At 39.7% G+C, this 26,058-nt stretch overlaps 1 protein-coding gene across 2 annotated transcripts in view; it reads right to left on the reverse strand.

Annotated features, from left to right (window-relative positions):
- Window positions 1-26,058, reverse strand: part of HPSE2 (heparanase 2 (inactive)) — a 741,938-nt gene that overhangs the window by 156,220 nt on the left and 559,660 nt on the right. For both annotated transcript variants that reach the window (XM_054503558.1, XM_054503559.1), the window contains exons 7-8: window positions 24,415-24,508; window positions 3,861-3,967 (exon numbers count right to left, since the gene is read on the reverse strand). In XM_054503558.1, the coding sequence (XP_054359533.1) occupies window positions 3,861-3,967; window positions 24,415-24,508 (201 nt within the window). The remainder of the gene's footprint in view (window positions 1-3,860; window positions 3,968-24,414; window positions 24,509-26,058) is intronic.

Consider the following 26,058-nt stretch of genomic DNA (forward strand, 5'->3'; position numbering starts at 1 on the left):
ACATTGTGACCCAGGGAACTGAAATTACTTTTGGAACATGACATGGCTAAGCAAGCTACTTGCCTTCATAATTTTTATTAATTTAGTAATCCTATAAAATCAAGATAACAGGTTTAGCTTTTCCTTTAGCCACTGAGACATACTATGAAATACCTTGTCAAAGGCTGTCCTGTGGTAGAACTATAACATGAATTGTGGGCTAACGCCTCCTAAGTAGTGTTCTTTCTATATTGAAATGGCACAAATACAATAGGGTCTATATCTAACAAGTATTTTAAAAGCAAATTGTCTTATTCAACTTTCCATCCCTATGCTTGTCAAATGAAGGAAGAAACAAAACAATGAAGAAACACATAATCACATATGTGAGTCCCTCCATCTAGCAGCATCTTCATGTCAATACAGGGCTCTATCTTGGTATTTTTATATGTGAAAAGATCCCACTTGTTTACTCATTCATTATTTATTCAATAACATTAGTCAATGCTAAATGCTAGGCATTGTTTTCAGAATTGAGAAGATATTAAAAAACGCTCGTGTGACCATGTAGATGCCTGTGTATACACCTTTAAAAGAATCATATCAAATTTCTACTTTTGACCTCTACAGAGCTTAGCTTAGTGACCTGCATAGAGTATATACACAACAAATAAATATCAATTCATAAACCTGATGTTTTTACTAGTGTATAGGAAGATATTTAAGAAATTAAGAATATGCATTCTCCCTGCAAACCTACACCCCTATATGCACATGCAAGATCTGGAGCATTCAAAAATGCCTAGAACCAAAACTACTGCTTTCCCATGGCTTTAGGAATAGAATGGTTAATATGAAAGTTATCTTCATCTTCTTCCTATAATAACAAGATCCTTCAGAGAGGGAAAGCAATGGTCTTCCCAGGCTCCTTTCTATGCTTAGCTACAGACAGTTGATAAAATGACTGGTATATCTAACCAAAGATGCTACCCTGCCATTATTGTCCACTCCACTAAAGGTAAATATCTACTATATACCAGACACTATTAAGTGCTTGAGACACAGCAGCATGCCAAGAGTATTTGTGGTCCGCCAAAGAATCTCAAAGCCCTAGCTGGGAAACCCTACTTTTGAACACTTGGTAGCAGAGAATCCCAATTTATGCATACATGCACGTATATGTCCTGGTGAACTCAGAGTTATGTGATATATTGACATTTCAAAAAGGCTGGAAAAATGCCTTCTTTTCAATTTCTTGCTAGCCTCCTAGAGCTTCCTAGAATGCTTTACTGCTCCCCTACTCCCCCACCCCCAACAGGAAGCAATTTATGCCCCTTGGAGAACTGGACTCAAAAGGCACATTGCTGGGTGCTGTCAGTAGAGTTGAGACCAAATGGGTGACAAAGAGGTACGAGAGATCGGGAGCAGAATAAACTAGTTTTCATCAGATCTACGTCAACTAAGCATCGGATATCTGAATTACAACCGGAATATAAACAACTATGTTGATCCGTGTTCTGCAAAGTGACTGTAGGGATCTATGGCTATTTGGCTGATGCTCATGAAAAGGCAGTTCTCTTTTCCAACTTCCTCCATGAAGGTCTGCAGTATTTCTCATTTCATATCATTCCCTAAAGGGAAGAATGCTCACAAAACCACTCAGTACAACTGGGCTGCTTGCTGGGCCCTGCAGCAGCGTCCTATATTGAGTACTGAGCAAATGCCATTCCTCTGCTGATTCCAAGGGGGTCCCTGCAGCATTGATTCCCTGGCTTCTCACTCTTTCAACAGGTCTCATATCAAGCCAGTGGAGAGTGGGAGTGTACTTTTGTGGAGTTTTTTTGGCGGGGCGTGGGGGAGGGACGGAGTCTTGCTCTGTTGCCCAGGCTGGAATGCAGTCTCAGCTCACTGCAACCTCTGCTACCCAGATTCAAGCAATTCTCCTGCCTCAGCCTCCCAAGTAGCTGGGACTACAGGCGCATGCCACCACACCCGGCTAAGTTTTGTATGTTTAGTAAAGATGGGGTTTCACCATGTTGGCCAGGCTGGTCTCAAACTCCTGACCTCAAGTGATCTGTCCACTTTGGCCTCCCAAAGTGCTGGGATTACAGGCGTGAGCCACAGTGTCTGGCTGGGAGTGTACTTTTGAAAGAAGATTCTTAATGACACTATATCAAAGGTGAGTCACTCCACTTCATGCATTTGAACCATGCTTGCTGACAATGTCTGTGCTATACAATGTTAGATGCTGAGGACACAGAAATGGAAGACCCAAGGTATCACTATGAATTACACTGACTCATTTTCTTCATCTGTGTTTGCCAGAACTCCATCTGTAAAGGCAATCCACTTGACTGGCCTGATTTGTCCTTCATTAATGTATTAAAGAAGCTGCCTCTATACAGGGGAACGGAAGCTGCATGATTAAGAACAGCTGTTAGTAGCAAAACACATAGCTGAGGGCAAAGCTATGGTTCTTAGGAGGACATTGCTCAGTCAAAAATCCAAGGCCACAGGACTGTACTGGAGCAGGAACAAGTCACTTACTTAGTGATCCTGAGGGATTTGTCCCTGCCACATGACACTGGCAGGCTAATGAGAGGCCCTTATGCTTCTGGCTTAAGTCATTCTCCAGACAACTGTAGTAGCCTTCAAATTCATTTTCCTATTCCTTCCCAACTTTTGTGAATACCATTGACAAAGTCAAAGTTTTAAAACACAAGTCAGATTCTCCAGATTTTCTCTCTGTCTCTCTCTCTCTCTCTCTGTCTCTCTCTCTCTTTCTCCTTCACAATCTTCAATGGCTTGCTCTGAATATAGAACAAGGCCTCACTTCCTCTACCGGGTTTTTAAGACCTTCTGTAATTTGGTGGTAAACCCTTTCCTGAGTCTCAGTCCTCATTGCATCCTCGCAGATAACAAGGCTTTAGTCACATCAGTCATTCTCTGCTCCTCTGTGCCTTTGATCATAATGTTTCTTGGGCCTAGAAGGCTCTCCTCTGCCATCACCATGACTCCCACCTATAGAAATTAGAGTAATCCTACTATGCTTCACTCAAATGCCACTTCCTCCATGAAGTCCTTCCTGATACTCCCAGTCACAGAAATTCTTTATTCCTTTGCATGTCTGTCATTTTTCTTCTGTAGACAGACAATGTGAGGCAGAAAGGCAGGTGCTCTACTGCAGTGGTAAAGAAGCTGTACTCTGGAGCAAACTGCCTGGGTTTGAGTCCAAGCTGTGCCACTAACTAAATGAGTGATCTTGGATAAGTTACTTCACCTTTTTCAGTTTTCTCATCTGTAAATGGGATAATAACAGCATCTATTTCACTAAATTGTTATAAAAGCAGTAACATCGATTTCATTGGTTGTTAAATTATGAAATATAAATAAAGCACTTCAGACAGCGGTAAGCACCGTATCATTAAAAGTATGATTACTACGGCACTTACCTCCTACAGCTTTACAATGTAGTTATCTCCTATCCCAGTTCCACCAATCATATTTTTTTCTGGAGGGAAAATACCATGCCTTATTTTTACCTATCTCCCAAGACTATAGTGAAAATTGGCTTAGAAAATGTATGTTGTTTACACTGTGTTTTGAACTTTAGACATTCAATAAAGCTGTTATTACCATAATGATTACTGGTACTACTATTACTTACTATAATCTTTGCTCTGATGCCTGTGCCTGACATTTTAATATCTAGAGAAGGTGTTGGTCATTGTTGAATGGTTTAAGACATACACGAATGAATGAAATGAACTTTCAATGGGAAACATGCCTCACCCGTAGGATGGGCAGAATAATCAGCAATACCAGTTCACTGTCCTTCCCTCCTGAAAGCCCCTGAGTGTGAACTTGCAAGTGTTACTCACAAGAATCCTGCAGCATAGGAATCGGATAGATTGTTTGTGCCTCCAGCTGAGGTGGTCACCACACCTTCAAGCCAAATCTTCTTTCCTGGAGTGTATGTATTAACCACCTATTTACACAACAAAAGCAGAAGGGGATAATGAGGTTTTAAAAGCTATTCCCACATGAGAAGAAACACACATTCCCTTAAGGAAGTTGATCTGATTTCCTGTTTTCAGGGGGTCATGATTTGTGCTTTTTTTATGATGATGCACCCATTTCAGTGAGTTGGCATTCACAAACCAAAATGCATTAACATTGACACGTATCCACTTAAAGAAATTATCATTTTTCCCTAAGTAAACCCAATTGATAATGTGACAGAACAAGTGCATACTCTAGGAAGTAAACTGACTGCAGTACTTTCCACTAAAAAATACAAATCATGTTGTGTTTCCATATCAACAAGCACTGAGAAACAATGCTTTTCAGTCTCTCTTATAGCACATCTATGACACATGTACTATCTAAAAGCCACGAATGCATCACAAGCATCAAAAGTCACAAATCACAAGAAGGTAGAGAGAATGCTCGTGGGAGATGTATTTTATAATTACTAGTACAGGTATATTGTAATCACATTTTGAAAATAACTGCAGTAAGGGTAAAAAGAAAAGTCACTGACCCACAAATGTCACATCCCACTCAGGGAATAACTGTGTGCCTTCCAAGCAGAAGCAAAACTTCTTGTCGAAAGGTGGCACACTGAAGATTTGTAATGGCCTAGTCTCTGACCCACAAGGTGAAGATTGACCAAACTATTCAGATCAGGGTGTAGATGCTCGGGACTGCAATCAGCACTTAGGAGTAAGATTGTATACTGGGTAGCCCCTGAAAGCAGAACCTGAGTCAAAGGCTTGTCTACAGGTAGTTCACTCAAGAAATAATACTAAGGAGCAGGAATGAGGGACTGGGGGACTGAAATAGGGAAGAAGGGAAAACTAAGACAAGGATGCATTTTCAAATTGACAACCAATGCTGGCAACTACTCAGTCTCACAGGGATCTTGGTAAGAGCCTTACAGACTGTGTCTTAGAACTTACCCCCAAGGGGATACAAGGGAAAGTGTGAGTAGCCTTGTGACCATTAACCCCTTGCCCCTCTATCCCTATTTCACGTGCAGGCCTGAGTGCTGAGCAGATTCTCCGAGTGTTCCTCATCTCTGCCTCAGAGAAGGAAATAAGAAGTGAGGTACTACTTAGTACACTGATACCTAGCTGGCTGCAGCCTGCATGCTGGCCCAGCCCTGATCTCTACAATGATGGCTAGAGTAGGAGGTGGGACTGGGAGGATGCCAGCTATGCACTAAAAAGGCTGGATAAAGAAAATAGTGTATTTAGGTCCTATGGCCCCCCAGCTACTCTCCTAGACATACACACCAAAGAAATTCTTCCTCAGGTCTCTAAAGAGGTAAGAATGAGAATTCTTTCTATGTCACTGTAGCAGAGGTCCACTGCTAGAGGAATGGAAAAATAAAATGTGGATATATACTATACAATATTATGCAGCAGTTAAAACAATAAAGTCAATGTAAATCCAACATCATGAATAGTCTTTAAAGGTTTAGTGGTAAATTAAAAAAAAAAAAAACACACTGAGTGAGATTTATGGCACAATGTTACTTATAAAATTGCTCATTCACACCCAATAACACTGAATACCCTATAATGACACATGCCTCTTAAGAACATATATCAAACACATAAGGAAAGCATGTATAAGAGAGAGGTGAAAACTGAAACAAAAACAAGACCTTTCATGAACTGATAATATTTTGCTGTTAGTTTAGGAGTATTATGTTAATTTAATTCTCTGCACCTGAGGACCTTCAAAAAGAAAAGAATATATGTGGCCAAACCCATGGGTACATAGACATCAACAATCAATCATATTTCTCTTTTCATTTCTAGCGAGGTACAGCTCCCTGCCCTCTCTCCCCACATTTGCTAGAGAATTTGAATTATTTGGAACATATTTTGGATTTGCAAAGTTACTGACCCTTTTCAGAAACAAAGTTTTAAGAAAATTACACAAATTTGAGATTAAAGTGAGTATTATGATCATAAATGGAAGAAAAACCCTGAGATTAACGGTGGTGGTCAATAGCATGTTGGTAAAGATTAAGTAAAAACTCACTTTTATACACAAAAAAAGAAGATTCTTTTGAGGATACCACCAGGTAGTCCTCTCAACCCTTTCAATACTGTTCGTGCCCAACTCAGGGGAAGCAGGGAATTGTAGGAATAAAAAAGTAAGAAAAATGCCTTAAATAATCAAAAGACACATCCATATGGCCAGATTAAAGGACTACATCTATGATTTCCCTTAAAATATAGTGCTAAAAAAATCTGTATACATGATAAACTATGCACTTCCTTTATGAGTAACCAGAGCAGAATAATATATTTGTGTTTTTCTTTTTTTTGTCTTTGGCTTGCAGGATATTTAATGTTTAATTTTGTGTTCAAAGATAGATTTAAAGGCAGTTAGAGAAAGGAGCTTTGGTTAAACAAAACAAAAAGGTAAATACTTTAACATAAATGAACCTTGAAAACATTAAGCTAAGTGAAAGACGCCAGACACAGAAGGCCGCATATGATATGGTTCTATTTATATGAAATGTTCGGAATAGGCAAATTCATAGAGACAATAAGTAGACTAATGGTTTCCTAGGGTTGAAGAAGAAGAGGAAGTTTAAGATGGGAGGGGTAAAGGAGAGTGATTGCTAATCAGTATGAGGTTTCTTTTGGAGGTGATGAACGTGTTCTAAAATTAGATTGTGGAGATGATTTCAAAATTCTGTGAATATATTAAAAACCACTGAATTTCATACTTTCAAAGGGTGAATTTTATGCTATGTGAATTATATCTCAGTAAATAAATACGTGTAAAAGAACACATTAACAAAAGGAGAGGTATGGTCTAAGTAGGCAAATAACCATAACGTGGAAACAAGAATGTACCCTGGAAATTCTGGGTTATGCTACATGCTAGTTGTGACACGTGTAGCAGTTATTATCTTGGACTTCAATATCTTCATCCACATTTAAAGTCATGAATTTGTAGTAGATGAACTCTAAGTTCCTTTTAAATATAAATGTTAAAATATGTTAGTATTTATAATGCTAATGTAGATTCCCTTGGTTATCACCCAAAGGTCTAGAGTATCTTTGATTCTGAAATTTAAAACAACAAGTATGGGAAATGAAAAAAAAAGTCAAACACAGCTCAGAGCTGGTCATCTCAGAAACAAAGATCTGGGCTGGAGGAAAACACTGAGAAAGGTAGAAAAATCCACAGGAGTAAATGAAATTGCCTAGGGAGAATATATAAACATGAGGCTAGAAAGGGCTAAGGATTTCCCATCGAAAAACATTAATGCATTATCAAGGGCATTAACTAATTCATTCAACAAATATTTATCGAGCACCTACTATATGCCAAGCAGAGCTCTAGGGGTGGGTCTATAGCAATCAAGCATAACAAGTCTTTGTTCTTGTTGTCTTACATTTTAGTCAAGGGAAGGAGAATAATAATGAACAAGTAAATAAATAAAAGAAATTTAGATAATAATAAGTGATGGAAGAAAACAAAACTGAGTAACACGCTAGAGAGCAACTTGACAGGAGGGTAAGGTCAGTACTTTAGATAGCGGTCAGAGGAGGCTCATGTGGAAGATGGTATCTGAGCTGAGAACTGAGTGAAGGAGCCAGCCTCTTAATGGATCTAGAAGAACAGCACAGAAAAAGGACCTCAGGTGGAAACAGGTCTGCTGTTTTTAGAACCAAAAGAAGACTATCTGGAGTGTAGAAAGTAAGGGAGTGAAATATTTAAAAACGAGGTCGGAGAAGAAAGGAGTATTTTTATTCTGAGTGTGATGGAAAGCTATTGGAGGGATTTAACCAAGAAAGTGATCTGATCTGACTTAGGTAAAGATCCCTGCAGCTGCTATGAGATCATATATATATAATGAAACTGTATCATGATACAGTTATTTGTATATCATTTTAATTGTAAAATGATAAAAACTGTAAAATGATATGCAAATTAAAGTTTTATTATTTTATAACCACTTTGAGCTTCAATTTCCTCACATGTAAGCTGGAATAATACCTGATAGGATCGTGTTAAGGATCTTTCCTTGTCAAAGGCCAAAGACACATACACTAGGCCAATCACAGGAAGATCCTGAGAGTTAGTGAAAAGGAGCACAGAACTAGCAGATAAACATTTATATGGGTCCTTCTATGGTGATGCATGAATTCAGAGGAACTAGTGCCAATTATTCTTACGGTTTGCTGGTAGGATTCTGAACTACCATTTTTGATCCAAGTAAGAAATTCAGGAAATTTCCTAGAAACCTTGAACCATTAGCTCTTTGAAGGCAGTGAATACTTTTATTCACTTTTGCATTTACTTCCTATCAGAATGCCTGGCACAGAGTAAGTGCTTCACAGGAGACTGTGTGTAACACAAAGAAGTTAATACGATTCCACACCTGCCCTTGCACAAGCTCACAGTAAACTGCCACTCCTTAAGGAAGTCATGTGACCTTATAGACGGCGACTAAACTGATCAAAGAATTGGAAGCAATATGTTGATTGCAAAAACAACCTTAGAGATCAGGAAAAATATACAATGAAAACCTATTACAACATGAAAGATTTAGAGAAGAGCAACATGCTTATTTGCCAAATCTCAGGATACCAGGCCTGGGGTTTTCTCCTTGATCTGAGAGGGAAAAGGAAAATTCTGCTTTGCTTAGCAGGTAATTTACGTATGGAATCCAATAACCTCAAAAGTGTTAAAGGTCAATTACCATACAAGGTGATTTGGATACCAGAAGGATTTTATGTGTTATCTAGCTTGTTATAATATTCTGATATTAAGAAAAGAAACAATCATGTATTTCCACATTTATCACTTGAGGACGTTTGCTGTAAGTACAATAAGTCTTCACTTAAAGTCATCAATAGGTCCTTGGAAATGGCAACTTTAAGCAAAAGAACGTATAATATAACCAATTTTGCTATAGGCTAAATGATATTAATAAGAATTAAGTTCCTATGACATATTTCTGGTCACAAAAACATCACCAAATTTCTAAATAAAGACCCCAAAACTTTTAATACTAATCACTGAAATAAGTGTGATCTACATATACATTTAAGAAAGATGAATAGGCCGGGCGTGGTGGTTCACACCTGTAATCCCAGCACTTTGGGAGGCCGAGGTGGGCGGATCTTGAGGTCAAGAGATAGAGACCAGCCTGGCTAACACAGTGAAACCCCGTCTCTACTAAAAACACAAAAACAAAATTAGCCGGGTGTGGTGGCGGGCGCCTGTAGTCCCAGCTACTTGGGAGCCTGAGACGGAAGAATGGCGTGAACCTGGGATTGCACCACTGAGCCGAGATCGCACCACTGCACTCCAGCCTGGGTGACACAGTAAGACTCCGTCTCAAAAAAAAAAAAGAAAAAAGATGAATAAAAACAAATAAGAAAATTATTTACCCAATTTTTGGTGAATCAGTGAGTGGTGGTAGTCATGGAGGTGGGGGGGGGGGGGTTAAATCAAGGAATTTGTTTGCAAAGCAAAAAGGAGCACCTCCTATCACCAGGAAGTTCAAAAACAATCACAAATATCACAGACTTGCTGTGTGTGTGCTTCAGTGCCACATCGTTTATTGTGTATTTGCATAATTATTGTAGACTTTACAAATTTTTATTTTACAATAATTTTTATTCATTCATTCATTTATTTTCCAACCTGCTTATACCAGTTCAGGGTTGAGAGTAGCCAGAGCCTATCTTGGAGGCTCAGAGTACAAGGTGAGAACCAGCTATGGACAGGTTACCATTCCATTGCAGGGCCACTCATATACACACCCATACTCACTTGGACAGGGACCATTTAGATACCCAAGAAACCTAATGCAATCTACATATTTGCAGGAGTATCCAGAGAAAACCCAAACAGACAGTGGCCCCAGCTGGGAACTGAATTTTTTTTCCATCAATATTATAATAAAATGATGTTAAATGAAATGAAAGTATTCAAGACCCTACTGTACTTAGTTGGATGGTGGCATGCCCAACTCAGAGGGGTGATTTGTATGAGATATTATTTTTCTTTTTTTCTCAAGACGGAGTCTCGCTCTGTCGCCCAGGCTGGAGTGCAGTGGCGCAATCTCGCCTCACTTGCAAGCTCTGCCTCCCAGGTTCACGCCATTCTCCTGCCTCAGCCTCCGGAGTAGCTGGGACTACAGGTGCCCACCACCATGCCCGGCTAATTTTTTGTATTTTTAATAGAGATGGGGTTTCACTGTGTTAGCCAGGACGGTCTCGATCTCCTGACCTCGTGATCCACCCACTCAGCCTCCCAAAGTGCTGGGATTACAGGTGTGAGCCACCGTGCCCGGCCGAGATAATTATTTTTCAAAAGGAGTTCAAACTCTAGCTCCTTTAAGTGAGGACTTGATTCCAGAAAACGGTTGGATTTATAAAATACTGTGTCCACAGGACCCTTCAAGGACACAGACTCTGTGTAAATAAAATTTACGCCTGTAGCCCTACTACTTGGGAGGCTGAGGTGGGAGGATCACTTGAGGCCAGGAGTTTGAGACCAGCCTGGGCAACATAGCTAAATTCCTTGTCTCAAAAAAGAAAAACAAAAAATTAGCCAATCTTGTGACTGTAGTCCCAGCTACTCAGGAGGCTGAGGTAGGAGGCTGTATGTTCACACCACTGCACTCCAGCCTGCCATGAGAGTCTCTTAAAAAATAAAAAATAAAAAAGTTGATCAGAATTCTCTTCTGACTTGCAGGGAGATTTGAAAGGAAACAATCTAAAATTGAAGAGCAGTTAAGGGCATGGACTCTGGAGACGGATTGCCTGCATTTGAATTCTGGTTCTATCATTTACTTACTGCATGACTTTGAGTGAGTTACATTAGCTGTCTGTGTTTCAATTTCCTCAGCTGTAAAATCAGAATAATATCTGCCTTAGAGGATTTTATGATATTTAAATTATATAATATTTGTAAAGCAGTTGAATTAGTGTCTGGCATATAGTAAGCACTTAGAGGTGTAAACCAAAATGTTACCTAGACCACTCTCCTTGTCCAAGGCACATGAGCTTGTGTTTGAATGAATAACATCAGAGTTGGTTGTTTTTCCTTCAGACATAGGACTTGTGGTGATAGGTAGTAGCCCAGATGCATGCTAAGCAGCAGGAAAGGCCAGTTTAGAATTTAAAATGCACATGGATAATTCACACAAACATAATTATAATTCAGAGTAGTTCATTTATCCATTCTCAGCACAGGGGTAATTCCAGTCAAGCCACATGAACAAAAAACACACAGTGAGGAACAACTTTGATACAAAAACTAAACCAGTTATATGAAATGTTTTTTGGGGAAATATTCCTAGAAATTATTAATGTTAAAGATTCTAGGAGTAGTCAGTACAAACCAACAAATATTTTCTGAGTATTTACTGTTTGGGGCATGGTGAGAGGCTTATGAATTCTGTATCTTCCATGAGCAGAGAAGAGCATGATGATGACATGTAATGGAGGTACAGACACTGAAGCTGGGTGCTGGTTGGGTCCGGGAAGGAAATCAGCATGGGCAGAAGAGGAGAGAAAAAAATTAGGAGAAACAGATGGAACCAGCTGCAAAATTCCCTTAGAAAGTAAAACTCTAAGAAACTGAGGGCTATAGTTCAACACTGTGGTTTTTTGTAGTAAACATGATTCTCCCTGTGCTAGAAGAGAGAAACTTGGAGTACTTTGGAAAGAAAAAGGGTACAGTTCCTGGTGAGAAATGATGTGCCAATGAAGGTTATTTTAAGGGATACACTGTCTGGGGAGTAAGAAGTACAAATGCTGAAATTACTTAAGTGAAGGTAAAGCGAGCTGAGTGGTTGGCTGCCTTTCAGCTGTTCTTCTGTTCCCAAATAGACTTCAATCCTTGGGTCCATGTGGTCAAGGGGGCTTTCAGGTACCCTGAAAACTGCTCAGTAAAGGGCCAGTGGCTGCTCTGAATCCTTGGGCCTGCTAGAGGCAGAGTTGTATAAAGGGAAACCCTTCTAGCTCCATTCCTTCATATTTCAGGGCTGGGGACTATGAGTACTGTTTCACGTGGACATGCTGAGGGAGGAATAGGGAGACAGAAAGAGAGGGGAGACTAGATAAAACAGCCTGGATTTTTTAGTTTATTTTCCCTATCACTTTGAATTAAAAAAAGAAAAAAAGAAAAAAAAAACAGTAAAAATAAGAAAATAGCAATTTATGTAGCACATTTTCAAATTTGGGCTTCCTTTTCCTGTGTTTCCTTGATATCCTGCCTCTAAAACTGTGATCTAAGTCCTTTAAAAAGACTCTTGAGAGCCTGGCTTCAGCCACTGGCTGTGTAAGAAATGGTAGCCTTGTAGCAGCAGACATGTTGTTTATGGTTATCCAAACCCAGCACCTTCCTTAATGAGAAAGGAAGCAATAAAACAGGAATAGCAGACAGGCCAGCTGGGCTAATCAGCCCTGGCAGAAGGCCCACCCTCCAAATGAAGCTGGAGCCCATTAATTCTAGCATCTCATCTAGTTGGAAATCAACCTTCCCCAGAATTTCAGGAAGAACAGTAGCTCTTTAAGTAACCCAAACTGGTCCTCTACAAAGTTGGTTACAAAGAGCTGAATAGCTTACAGGAAGCTTCTTAAACCTTACCTACACACAGAGCTCTTCTTAGGGACATCCTTTCGTCTTGTCAGTCTTTGTTCCTTATTGTATTTATAAGTGGTCAAGGCGAGAGCTCTGTGCCCTTCCCATGTTTCTTTCCATCCTTCTTTTGTGTTTTTTGACTCTCCACTTACCTGCTACATTAGAGCAGAGGATATTGACTCTGTCCTCTTCTTCCTCACTGCCCCTCCCTGAGTTCTGGATCTTGTCATTTGTTCCTTGGTCTTACTGCCTCTAATCTTTTCCTCTTCTAGTCCTTCCTTCACACTGCTGCTATTTGTTAACTTGACAGATCCCTCTTCAGCTTAAGAACCTTCAGTGGTTCCCTACTGCCAGCAGTGGTACTCAATTATTTGTGCTCAGAGAGGTCTGTTTGATCAGCTGGGAGATGTGCTACAAGCAACTTGCTTCAGATACTGTTGAAAACAGTGATTTGGGAATAATGTACTTCAAAATAAAAAGAGTGGATTCAAAGTTGTCATAATAATAGCTTGCCAAAATTCTGAAATGTTTCCTTAACTGGGGGAAAAAAGCTAAGGAGCTAGTAATTGCATATAACCCATAGTCTATTTTATCTATTTGTCCATGGGAGTATTTTAGACATGATAAAATAAAGTTGAGAACCACCGAACCACAGGATAAGATGCTAACTGCTTTATTTAACTTGTTATCTTAGACTTTCACAACCATCCCTTAGCTACCTCTTCCCCCATTGCTCCCCTGTGGGAGGAAGACCTATGGTTCACTACAAAGAAAGGACTCCTACTTTTCAACTACACGAAGCAATAGTTTTTTTTTTTTTTCTTTCTTTTGTTCTTTTTTTTGAGACAGAGTCTCGCTCTGTCACCCAGGCTGGAGTGCAGTGGCACCATCTTGGCTCACTGCAAACTCCACCTCCCAGGTTCACGCCATTCTCCTGCCTCAGCCTCCCCAGTAGCTGGGACTACAGGCGCCCGCCACCACGCCCAACTAATTTTTTGTATTTTTAGTAGAGATGGTGTTTCACCATGTTAGCCAAGATGGTTTCGATCTCCTGACCTCATGATCCACCCACCTTGGCCTCCCAAAGTGCTGGGATCACAGGTGTGAGCCACCGCACCCGGCCGTAATAGTTTTTTAGTGATTACCTTTCCCCTGCTCACCTCTCATCCACATTGTTTTGATTTTTTTTTCAAGCCTATTTCAAATGTTATTTCCCCTGTGAAACTTTCCTCAAACCTTCAGAAAGTTAATTCTTTTCTCCTCCGGGTCCCAAAGTTTTTTGGACCTACCTCTGACCTTGAACTTATTATACTGAATTGTAATTTTCTATTTTTTTTCCTTTTTGCATGTCCTATAGAATGCTTGATGATTACTTTGCTTATAAAATACTTACAAATAAATGAGAGAGATAATATTTTACTGATGAGAAAGCTAAGTTTCAGAGAAGGTAACTAATAATCTCAGTATCACAAGGGCAAAAACCAAATCCTCACAGTTCCAGTTTAGGGCTCTGTTCACTTTCTAATTCAATTTCCTGTTGAGGAGACCCACAACTTCTGGTTGGCTAAACTGCCTCCATATTTAACATGTCCTTCTTAGGTTAGACAAGCTGGGTTATTCTAAGCTCAGTCATTCCAGTATCTCATCACATTCCTCTTGATGTATTTCTTCTGTCTAATGTACTTCCTGTCAGTTTCATTAATCTTTTTCTGTATAATTTCTTTTTATCATCTCTGTGTTCTGGAGTGCCATCTTTGCCCATTTTCTTTCAGTATCAGATCAATTTTTAATTTGCGGCTTCTGTTTCTGTGACATTTTTAGGATTTAAAATTCCATTCTCTGCACTTGTTATCTCAAACTACAGAAAAGCAGTTGAATGTAATTGCAACAAAACATACAATTAAAATAAGGACATACACAAAAAAGATAAAGTCACTGGGGAGGCAAGGACATTATGATCATATGCAAGAAAATGGGAAAGAAAAGTTTCACAGAGCCCAAAGCAATGACCACGTTCAAGGATAAATGCTAGTGAGAGAGAGATTGGAAAGTAGCCACTTGCACATAAATTACTCTTCCTCTCTTTCCCAGTCCTTTTCTGTGACTAACCAACCCCTACCTACTTACAAGTCATAGGCTCCAGCAGCCTCACTGGTAATTTTACTCTTGCTTAGGACAAACCTTATAATCCTCCCACTTACACGCTGAAACACTGGATGGTCATCCTAAGCTGCCCCTTCCTCCTGAAGAAGCTTTTTGCCCCAAACAGCAATTTGCTCCCAAGGCCATTCCTCCAAATGTCCATGGGTAGCACATACCTTCTTCACATTGTCATGGCCTTGCATATAGCAGGACCTTACTAAACACTGACCAAGAGCCTGTGCATATGAAACATATGAATGGAATCCAGTAGATCAGTGCAAATAACCCTCTAAAAAGTCTTGTCATCTTCCACTGTCACTTGTCTAATATCATGATACTCAACTTCATTCATTCATTCAGCCCTTACTTCATTCATCCATTCAGTTCATTCAACCCTCACTTCCAGGACACCCACCCTAGATTATTAATTGACTGTGGGGTCAAATTGATGTTCTTTCACCAAGAACATTCATTCAGTATTCTCCTTTGAAAGCCTTCCTAATCCTGGGTGGTTAGGAATATAAATATTACATGGGTTATAAAATAAATAGTTGATAAGTGTGGGCAATACTGAACAGTGTAATGGATAAGAGTGCAGGTTCTAGAGTCAGATGAGCCTCAGTTTGAACTCCAATTTTACTACTTAAAAAGTTCTGTTGGCTTGAGCAAATCACTGGTTTATTTAATAGATTAATAATATATAGTACACTCAATAAATGGCATTTATAACCCAAAAGGTAATACAATTATTATATTTCTGTAAGTTAATGATGCATTTTTCACAATTCAATGCTTTTGAAATCAGGATATTATTCAAAATCAATATCAAATGAAACTTGCCTGCTGTTTACCCTCTCCCTTCCCAGTTGTTATTAAATTAATGGTGAATTCTCTAATATTTGTTCTAAGATTCAAGGAAATATTTGTATCTAAGAATCAAGGAAATTAAGGTTCATGGAATGACAACGACTAAAACTTTGGTGTTCTTTGGTGGTAAACATATCTTTTGGGTTAGACTCCCCAACTATAATATTTTTCATGTCTTGTATATGAAGGCAAAGAGTCAAAGTTTCCCTTAGGTCATATTCTCCCATTTGCAGATGCACAGCCAAGTGGATTCACAGAGGCTAATTTACCGAGAAGTTCATGGAGCTTAAATTTCCAGCTCCCTGCTTTCACAGGCATCTAACAATATCCTAAGAAGGGCCCTGCTAATGTGTTCATATGGTCAAATATTTACATAATTTGCAGATATCCTTGTTTTATTTTCCTTATAAAGGTCCCCATTGTATAAATGTCAGGCCCCATAAAACTCAGAACACTCATTGATGTTATCCCGAGGTATTAATGTGGTACAGTTTGTATTGGGGTCCTGTGCCTTTTGAGTACGGGTGACCCTTAAACGACGTGAGTTTGAACTGCGCGAGTTCACTTATACATTAATTTATGTCAGTGGAAGTTACATTGGGTGCATGTGCCTCTCCTTTCTGCCCTTCCACCTCCCCCACCTCTTCTGCCTCTGCCATTCCTGAGACAGCAAGACCAACGCCTCCTCTTTCTCCTCCTCATCCTACTCAATGTGAAGACAAAGAGGACAAAGACCTTTATGATGATGATCTGCTTCCACTTAATAAATAGTAAATATATTTTCTCTTTCTTATAATTTTCTTTTCTTTCTTTTTATTCCCTTTTTATTTTTGGAAACAGGGTCTTGTTTTGTTGCCCAGGCTGGAGTGCAGTGGCAGGATCCCAGCTCACTGCAGCCTCAACCTCCCTGGGCTCAAGCAATCCTCCCACCTCAGCCTCCCAAGTAGCTAGTATCACAGGCATGTGATACCATGCCCAGCTAATTTTTGTTTATTTGTGTGTGTGTGTAGATATGGGGTTTTGACATGTTACCCAGGTTGGTCTCAAACTCCTGGCTCAAATGATTCACCTGCTTTGGACTCCCAAAGTGCTGGGATTACAGGTGTGAGCTGCCACGCCCAGCCCATGATTTTCTTAATAACATTTTCTTTCTTCTAGCTTACTTTATTATAAAAATACAGTAGATGATACAGATAACAGACAAAATATGTTTATCAGTTAGGCTTATGTTATGTTATCAGTGAGTCTTCTGTTATGTTATCAGTAAGGCTTCTGGTCAACAGCAGGCTATTAGCAGTTAAGTTTTGGGGGAGTCAAAAGCTGTAAATGAATTTTCGACTATGCAAGGGAGTTAGCGCCTCTAACCCTCATGTTATTCAAGGGCCAACTGTATTTCCTTGGCCTGTGTTTCTCTTCCCCTCCATCAAAACCTGCTCTTGGGAAAGGATCTTCTATTTGCCTTTAAAGCCTTAATGTGAATTTAAGCCAGTGTAGTCTACCTCTTCCCAGATTGCTTACATTCTTCATCATCAGCCTAATGTAGAATGAAAGATTGTTCACTCAAATAAAATGTCTGAAACAAACAGACTGAAATATTATTTGGGGCCACAAAAAGACTTTTCCATCACTCCTAAACACATACACTGAAGATACTTTCCTACTATGTCTATATGTAGGCATAGCTCATAGGGCTGTCTAAACTGATTTCCATCTATTCAACACTACCACAAAGTTAGCAGCAGATAAGTTTCTTCTGCAGTGTGAACAGCAGAGACAGCACATATAAATGTGAATGAGATAAGACATTACTTCTTTTATATTTCAGGTGCTTTATTCTGCTCATTCACCTGCCCCTCGCTTTGTGCATCCTTCCCTCCAACATGTATTGAGCACCTGCTAAGTGATGGGCACTGGGACATTGAAATAATCAGTCAATATTGCCAAATGAATGAGGGAATTAATGAATTAATCAAACAAACACTGATTTTTGTGGAGATACTACTGTTCTTACCCTAGTAATGTGTTTTCATTTTCCAGTTTTCTCCATTAGAGAAGACTAATATTATCATTGTCCTCATGTTTCCTTTAATTGTGCCTCGAATTATTCTATGGTCCTCAAGAAGAAGTGGGTTTTTGTTTGTTTGTTTTGCTCTTTTCTTCTTATTTACTAAGAGGATCAAATAAGCAGGTAGACTGGAAAGCTGGTTAAAAGCAAGAGTTTCTTTTAAAATCTATTAATTACTTCCAAGAAATTACATGTCCTTCTCCCTTACTTCCATGGTCCTGCAATTACAATATATTGGAAGAAGTGGCATAATGTCACTGCATTTATTGAGACTTCAAAAGTGCACTCTCATGTTCACTGCAGTACTATTCACAATAGTCGAGTTACGAAATCAACCAAAGTGTCCATCAACAGATGAATGGAGCCAGGTGTGGTGGCTTAGGTATGTAATCCCTGCACTTTGAGTGGCTGGGGCAGGAGAGTCACTTGAGACCAGAAGTTTGAGGCCACCCTGGTCAACACAGCAAGACCTTGTCTCTACAGAAAAATTAAAAAATTAGCCAGGTGTGGTAGCGTGGGCCTGTAGTTTCAGCTACTTGGGAGGCTGAAGCAGGAGGAGTGCTTGAGCCCAGGAATTTAAGGCTGCAGTGAGCTATAATTGCACTACTGCACTCCAGCCTAGGCAAAAGAACAAGACCCCATCTCAAGAAAAAAAAAAAAAAAAAGAATGGAGAAAGAAAACGTGGCATATATATTTGCGGAATACTATTGAGCCATAAAAAAAGAATGGGATCTTGTCATTTGAGGCAACATGAATGAGCCTGGAGGACATTGGGTGAGGTGAAATAAGTGAGGCATAGAAAGATAAATACCACATATGTTCTTGCTCATATGTGGAAGCTAAGAAATTTGATCGCATAAAAGTAGAGAGTAAAACAGTGGTTACTAAAAGCTAGGAAGGGTGGGGAGTGGAGATAGAAGAGGCTGGTTAACAAATCCAAAATTACAGCCAGATAAAAGGAATACATTCTAGTGTATGATAGCACTGTAGGGTGATTATAATTAACATAATTTATTGTACATTTTCTAATGGCTAGAAGATTTCGAATGTTCCCAACACAAAGAAATGATAAATGTTTGAAGTGATAAATGTGTGAATTATCCTGATTTTTTTTTGTTTTGTTTTTTGAGACAGAGTCTTGCTCTGTTGCCCAGACTGGAGTGCAATGGCATGGTCTCAGCTCACTGCAACCTCTGCCTCCTGGGTTCAAGTGATTCTCCTGCCTCAGCCTCCTGAGTAGCTGGGATTACATGTGCCTGCCACCATGCCCAGCTGATTTTTGTATTTTTAGTAGAGACGGGGTTTCGCCATGTTGGCCAGGCTGGTCTCAAACTCCTGACCTCAGGTGATCTGCCTGCCTCAGCCTCCCAAAGTGCTGGGATTACAGGCATGAGCCACTGTGCCCAGCCAAGTTATCCTAGTTTGATCATTACACATTGTATACACATATTGCAATATCATTCTGTACCCCATAAGTACGTACAATTATTATATGTCAATTAAAAATAATTTTAGGAAAAAGGAAGGAAGAAAGGAAGAAATTTTTCAAATATTTGGGGAGCCAATTGTTGAGTTTAGTTAGTATTCAAAATGCAATTATATGGACAGTACTTTTGGAAACACTTCCTTTATGACTGGGATTTCACCAACTCCTTTCTGTGCTTATTGAATTACTGAAAATAATATCAAAAAGTGTTATTTCCTCTTCTGATTCCTCTAGGAGATGAAGACACAAATCACAGAGTCCAAATGACTTCAGCCAAAGTGGTTCTTCTTGGTTCTTAAGTCACTGTTTTGGAGTCAGCCCAGCTATCCAAACTATACCATCTGCACTGTGTCCTAAACTTTCTCACTTTCCCATCTGACTCTTCCCTGTATTTTTAGATTGTCAACTCTTTCCTTTGACTCATCTCCCAATGTACACATGATCATCATCATTCTAATGAAAGGGAAAGAGTGTGTGGATCATCCAAAGGGGTGAGTTGTCCACACATTGCTCAAACATGTCTCTATTTGGCTTTCAAATGCATCATGTAGATTTTCATATAACCAGATAATTCACCCACTGCTCAGAAAACTGAGAATTCTTCTCTAAGTGGCAGTCCAAATTTGCAAACCACAGCTGTTTTTAGCAATTGAGTCATTGTCTTTCGGGTGCCAAAAATATCACCTATCATATTCCCCAGAGTTCAAAAAAAAGAGGAAAGAGGAGAAAAAGCAAAGAACAAGTTGAGGATAAAGGTAATGTAAAGCTTCTCTAGTCACAGAAATTATTAAAAATGCTATAATAACTATAACAACAATAATAATAGCAATAAGAACTAGCATTCAATAACAATGAACAAAATAGGGCTTTCTCACATGACTTTCCTAATCTACCTAAGAGGGAGGGAGAATAGTATCCTTAGCATCTTCATTTTACAAACAAAGAGACAATATCAGAGAAATCAAGTAAGTGACTGGCCCAAAGTCACACAGCTATACTTAAGTCAGGCCATCAGACTTCAAATCCTGGGCCTAATACCCTATTCAAACAGCCTAACCAGTGATTTATCAAGCCACTCCCACATGGCGCCATTTTGGTGAAAAATCTGCCCCTTTTCTACCACTGTGGGCCTAATGGGGTCCTTAGGACTTCACTTCCACAAAGAGAGAAGAAACAAAGTACATTTCTAGCTTTGGGGTGAAGGTTCTAGGTATATAGACAATAAAACCTTACTTGGAAGGCCAGGCACGGTGGCTCACACTTATAATTCCAGCACTTTGTGAGGCCAAGGCGAGTGGATTGCCTGAGCTCAAGAGTTTAAGACAAGCCTGGACAACATGGTGAAACCCTTGTCTCTGCCAAAAATACAAAAATCAGCCAGTTGTGGTGGCATGTGCCTGTAGTCCCAGCTACCTGGGAAGCTGAGGTGGAAGGATTGCTTGAGCCTGGGAGGCTGAGGTTCAGTGAGCTGAGATCCTGCCACTGCACTCCAACCTGGGTGACAAAGTGAGACCCATCTCAAAAAAAAAAAAAAAAAAAAAAAAAAAAGGCTGGGTGCAGTGGCTCACGCCTGTAATCCCAGCACTTTGGGAGGCTGAGGCAGGCAGATCACGAGGTCAGGAGATCGAGACCATCCTGGCTAACATGGTGAAACCCCATCTCTACTAAAAATATAAAAGATCAGCCGGGCTTGGTGGCAGGCACCTGTAGTCCCAGCTACTCGGGAGGCTGAGGCAGGAGAAAGGTGTGAACCTGGGAGGCAGAGCTTGCAGTGAGCCGAGATTGTGCCACTGCACTCCAACCTGGGTGACAGAGCGAGACTCTGTCACAAAAAATTAAAAATTAAAAAAACATAAAACCTAACTTGGTCCATCTCTGAAATGGTTTGAGGAACTTGCAAGAAAGCCATTTGGCTAGTGCACCCTAGTTTGCACTTTGGACCCTAATTCCCAAGAACCCTCCCCCCCACCCACCAGGGACTTCAGGAATAGTCAAAGCAACATTTCAACAATCAAAGTTTGGGGATTCTTGTCTAGTCTCCCAGCTCTCATGTCCCCAGGGAAGGCCAGCGCTTAGCACACCTTGGGTTGTGGTGAGACAGACTCTCCTCTTGGAGGCCCTAACAACTGGGTCCAGACTGCTTTAGCCAATGAGAAGTCTATCCAGTGGTCCAAATCTCAGGGAATCTGTGATCCAGCAACACCTCTAGCATATACTCACTTAAGGCAATATCTGGCAAGAGCTTTGTAAAAGAGAATCAGGGGAAAAAAACAGGGAAATGACTTAAAGCCTACTAAATGAAACAGGGAGGATGAAACTGTGGAAGATCATATTTTCCAAAAATGACTGCAAAAACATTTCTGGTCTTACATGCTTTTCCAGAATCTTGCCACTCCCACCTCAAAAAGAGGAGTTTATTTCTTTTCACCTTGAAGCTTGGTGGGTCTTGGCGACTACTTTGATGAATAGGATATGGCTAATGTGATGCCCTGTGACTTCTGAGGGTAGGTTAGGAAAAGTGATACAGCATCACCTGTCAGAGATGGGAGTGAACAAGCCTTCTGATGGTCCCAGATACTAACCTTTCAGTAATCCCTACCTTTAGGTCTTTTAGCTCAGGCTTCAGACATCATGGAGCAGAGACAAACCATTCCCTCTGTATCCTTTGAGAATTCCTGACCCATACAATGCATTGGCTTAATAAATGGCTGTTTTATGCTACTAAGTTTTGGGGTAATTTGTTGCACAGCAAGAGATAATCAGAATAGGAGCCCTGGCTTGAGGGGACCCTGGGCATGTTCTGTTTGCAATTGCCAAAAGGTAAGTTCAGACCCCGCTGCTAAGCCTAGCCCTCCCTGCCAGTTGCTTTTTGCATATAGGTCATCTCTCAGGGGCTCTACTGTTCCTCCCTGTGACAGCACTTCCCCTTCCCCTTCCCCTTCTAAGTCCATTAGGTTTGTTTTTAAAGATCTGAATACCAATTGTACGCAGGGTTTTAGCTCTTTTCCTTAAGTTTCTTGGGCCCTGGATAAATCAGGAAGTAAGTTATTTCAGTTTTCAAACTGGTTCACATAGTTAAGGCATATGCAGTGGGGGAGGGTAATGGGAAGTGGGGATAAAGGAAAGAACCTAACTTCCAACACCTTTGTCTTAGTTCTAACCTACAGCCACTTGCTATACTTAAATAATAACATGAGCACAGTTAGAACCTTCACTCTCAGTGCCTTGATAGAACTGAATCATTTTACTTCCAACAACAGCCCTTTGGTCAAACTCAAGACTGGAAAAGCCAAAACTATAGGAACTTGACTATCTTGTACACTATTGTAATATAAACACTTAGAACAGTACCTAAATATAGTAAGCACTGAAATATTTATTGAATGAAGCAATAAACAAATGAATTAATGACAGAAAATTCTTCCCTCCTTCTAGAGGGCAATATGTAATATCAGATTAGCATAATGTGCTTAGAAAGCTAGAGTATTCAATACGTTAACATTCTATTACATTAGGTAATATGTTTTCAATCTGCTGAAAGTAAGTGTTAAAACTTACTTTACCTTGAGGGCAGAGACCATGTCTTATACCACTTTGTATCCCCAGCATCTGACACTTTGCCTTAGGTACTCGCTAAATGCTCAGTGAATATTTTTCTCTAAATGAATATCAAACAGGGACTGGTAGAAATATTTCAAATCATTTAGTTCTCCTAGGCTTTGCCTAGTGGAACGCAGTAACAGATAAGGGTGCTGGCCAATGCACCTCATCCCTGGAGGGATCAGACTGGGATGTAGTAGTTCAGAAGCTCTGAGGCTTCTCAGCCTATCAAACTCTTGAGAACAAGAGAATTCCAGAGGCTGTTTATAATCTGAGTATGACATTGGGATGAATACAAAAAAGGTGAAGACCTCCACTTTAGCTCTCAAAACTGATGTTGTATGATTTATTCAAATAGGATTTCCTTTCAGAGCTATAAATGAGCTATTCATTTGTCTATTTATTAATTCATCTCATATTTAATGGGGGCCTACCTGTTATAATTTTTCTGCAAAGATTTGTTTAATCTGCTCGAGAAATAGCAAACTATTCAAAGGGTCCCCATTCCCTGGAAAAGAACCTTAACTGGGCAACAAAAGATAATAATATATTGTAGAGGCCCATGACAATTGTAGATGTAAGATCCTCACAATTTAGAATTAATGAATCCAGTAGTTCAAAATGTGATCCATAATTGGCATTATGGAAAATCACTTGACAGATGATTAAAAATAGAGACCTCTGGGAGCCACTCCAGCCGTATTAAATCAGAACATCAGGAGTGAAATTAGAAACTTTAGTGAGCACCACTGGTGATTTTGACTGTACTCAAGTCTGAGAATCACTGACCAAAGGTGTGCTGATAGCACCTACATGCAATTGCTTAATATAATATAGCTTTCTTCTCAACTTTACAAAATTAAGATCTTACTTGGCTAATTCTAAGACACATAGGAACAGTGTAAATATGGCTCAGAATTGCCAGTGCCCAGACTGGAATTTCACTGAATGAATACAATCATTTTCTCCTTAAAGTCACCTAAAATAAACCCCTCCAAAAAAGAAAATATCAAGTAAATCTATTCTTCCCTTATGAAACTCACAATTAAGAAGCAAACTATAAACAAATACTTCATATTAAAATAGACATGCTTTAGGTCAGGCACAGCGGCTCACACCGGTAATCCCAGCATTTTGAGAGGCTGAGGTGGGTGGATCACCTGAGGTCAGGAATTCAAGACCAGCTTGGCCAGCATGGTGAAAAGCCATCTCTGCTAAAAATATAAAAATTGGCTGGGCATGGCAGCTTGTATCTGTAATCTCAGCTACTCGGGAAGCTGAGGCAGGTAAATCGCTTGAACCCAGGAGGCAGAGGTTGCAGTGAGCAGAGATCATGCCATTGCACTCCAGCCTGGGCAACAAAGCAAGACTCCATCTCAAAAAAAAATTAATTAAAAAAAAAATAGAGACGCTTTAAACCTTGATATGGCACACAGAGACCCTTTTCAATTTGAAAAACAATAAATGACAGGCAACAACTGTGATGGGCAGCTTGTGACCTTGCCCATCTAGACTGCACTATTTTCCTATTTTTCTACCCTGGTTCCCACAGTGCTGAGGCCGAGCTGGGACTTTGTGTCTTCTTCCCTGTCTTACCCCCAGAATCGCTCTTTTTCTTCCCAGGATACTTTTACTCACTTTCTGAATTTTCCTAATCTGGTCAGACAGTGTGTCTAACAGGCGAGTTTTCAGGAAGTCCATCACCTTGACTACCCGGCCATCAATGTAGCAACTGGAATAAAAATAAAATAAGAATCAGATAAAATCTCAAGCAAGGGACTATAAATATACTTCTCTAGCCCGAGGTCTCTGTTGCCCGAGGAAACAAACCAGGGTTCCACTTGGGCTCTCGTATTCTAAAAGGTTTTGAACCTGGGTACTTTTCAAACAAATAATAACCTTTTTTTTTTTTATTATTATACTTTAAGTTTTAGGGTACATGTGCACAATGTGCAGGTTAGTTACATATGCATACATGTGCCATGCTGGTGTGCTGCACCCATTTCTTCTCCATTTCCACTGCTATTTGTGGGCTAATACTGTTATTTTTTTCGGCTTTTGTCACATGAAACCCCATTGCTTACTTGCCAGAATTGATGGAAATTCCAGAATACAAATTGGATAATGAGGAATACTTTTTTTTCCCCTTGAGAAAGTAATTTAACACCCATCCCATGCCCATCACTAATCCCACCTTAAAGTAATAAAGGTATGTGAGAGGTTTGAAAGAATACTCCATCATTTTAATAAAATTTTTCCATAACTTTAAATAAGAAAATAAACACCAAAGCAAAAATCTGACTTAGTATAGTGAGTGAGTCTCCAGCTTATTCCTGTGGGCGAACACTCTGTAGTCAGCCTACTACCAAAATATGCTGTGGTTGCCTACTACCTCCAGAATGAATGAACAAACTAATGATGAATGTACAAAGGTGGAAGAGCCCTCTCCTAAAATAGTAACAACTTGATACTCATTGGTTTTTGTTTTGATTTGGTTTTTCTTAGCTTAAATAAAACATTAAGTTGTTGACACTATGTTATAAATATTTGACCAAAACAGGCCCATCCAGTTTTGTGGAGATATCCTTTGTAAGACTCTTTGCTGAAGATTAAGCTAAGGCGGACCCAGGGTTAGGTGATCTTCATTACCTCAGACCTTCCCTTACCCCCATCTTGGCAAAGTTCTGAATTCAATCAATTTCTAAATGCTTGTGATTCCTGGGTGCCTTTTCCAATCCACTAAGTTATCCTTGGTTGTTGGCTAATGATAAATTATTTCATTTTTAAGAAGCAGCCACCCATCACTACATATTACAGAACTATGTGAAAATTATTTTCAATGTCAACTTGCTATACCAATATGTGATGTATTGGAATGGTTAATTTTTAAATTTTTGTTTTATTGTAAGGCAGGTACTTTAGTTGAGGTAAGGGTGGTAGATGATCTACCTACTCAGCTTTCCTTTTGGCCTCACTTACCACTTCATGACATTTCCACAGAATGCAGTGTTTAAACCATTGGAATGTTGGAGCAAATTTGGCTTTTAGCCAGAAATATCTGACTTCAAATTCCAGATCTGGTATTAATAACTATATGATCTTGGGCAAGTTACGTAGTCTCTATGGGCCTCAGTTTTTTAATTCTTAAATGGGGGACAATATATCTTCTCCTCAGGCTTAATTGAGAATTAATGAGCTAACAAATGTAAAGTTCCTGGCATACAGTAGGGACTGAACAACTTTTAGTTCTTCCTAATTGTCACCTCACAAAGAAGGGATTAT

The sequence above is a fragment of the Pongo pygmaeus genome, chromosome 8 (genome assembly GCF_028885625.2).
Source record: "Pongo pygmaeus isolate AG05252 chromosome 8, NHGRI_mPonPyg2-v2.0_pri, whole genome shotgun sequence".
NCBI lineage: Eukaryota > Metazoa > Chordata > Mammalia > Primates > Hominidae > Pongo > Pongo pygmaeus.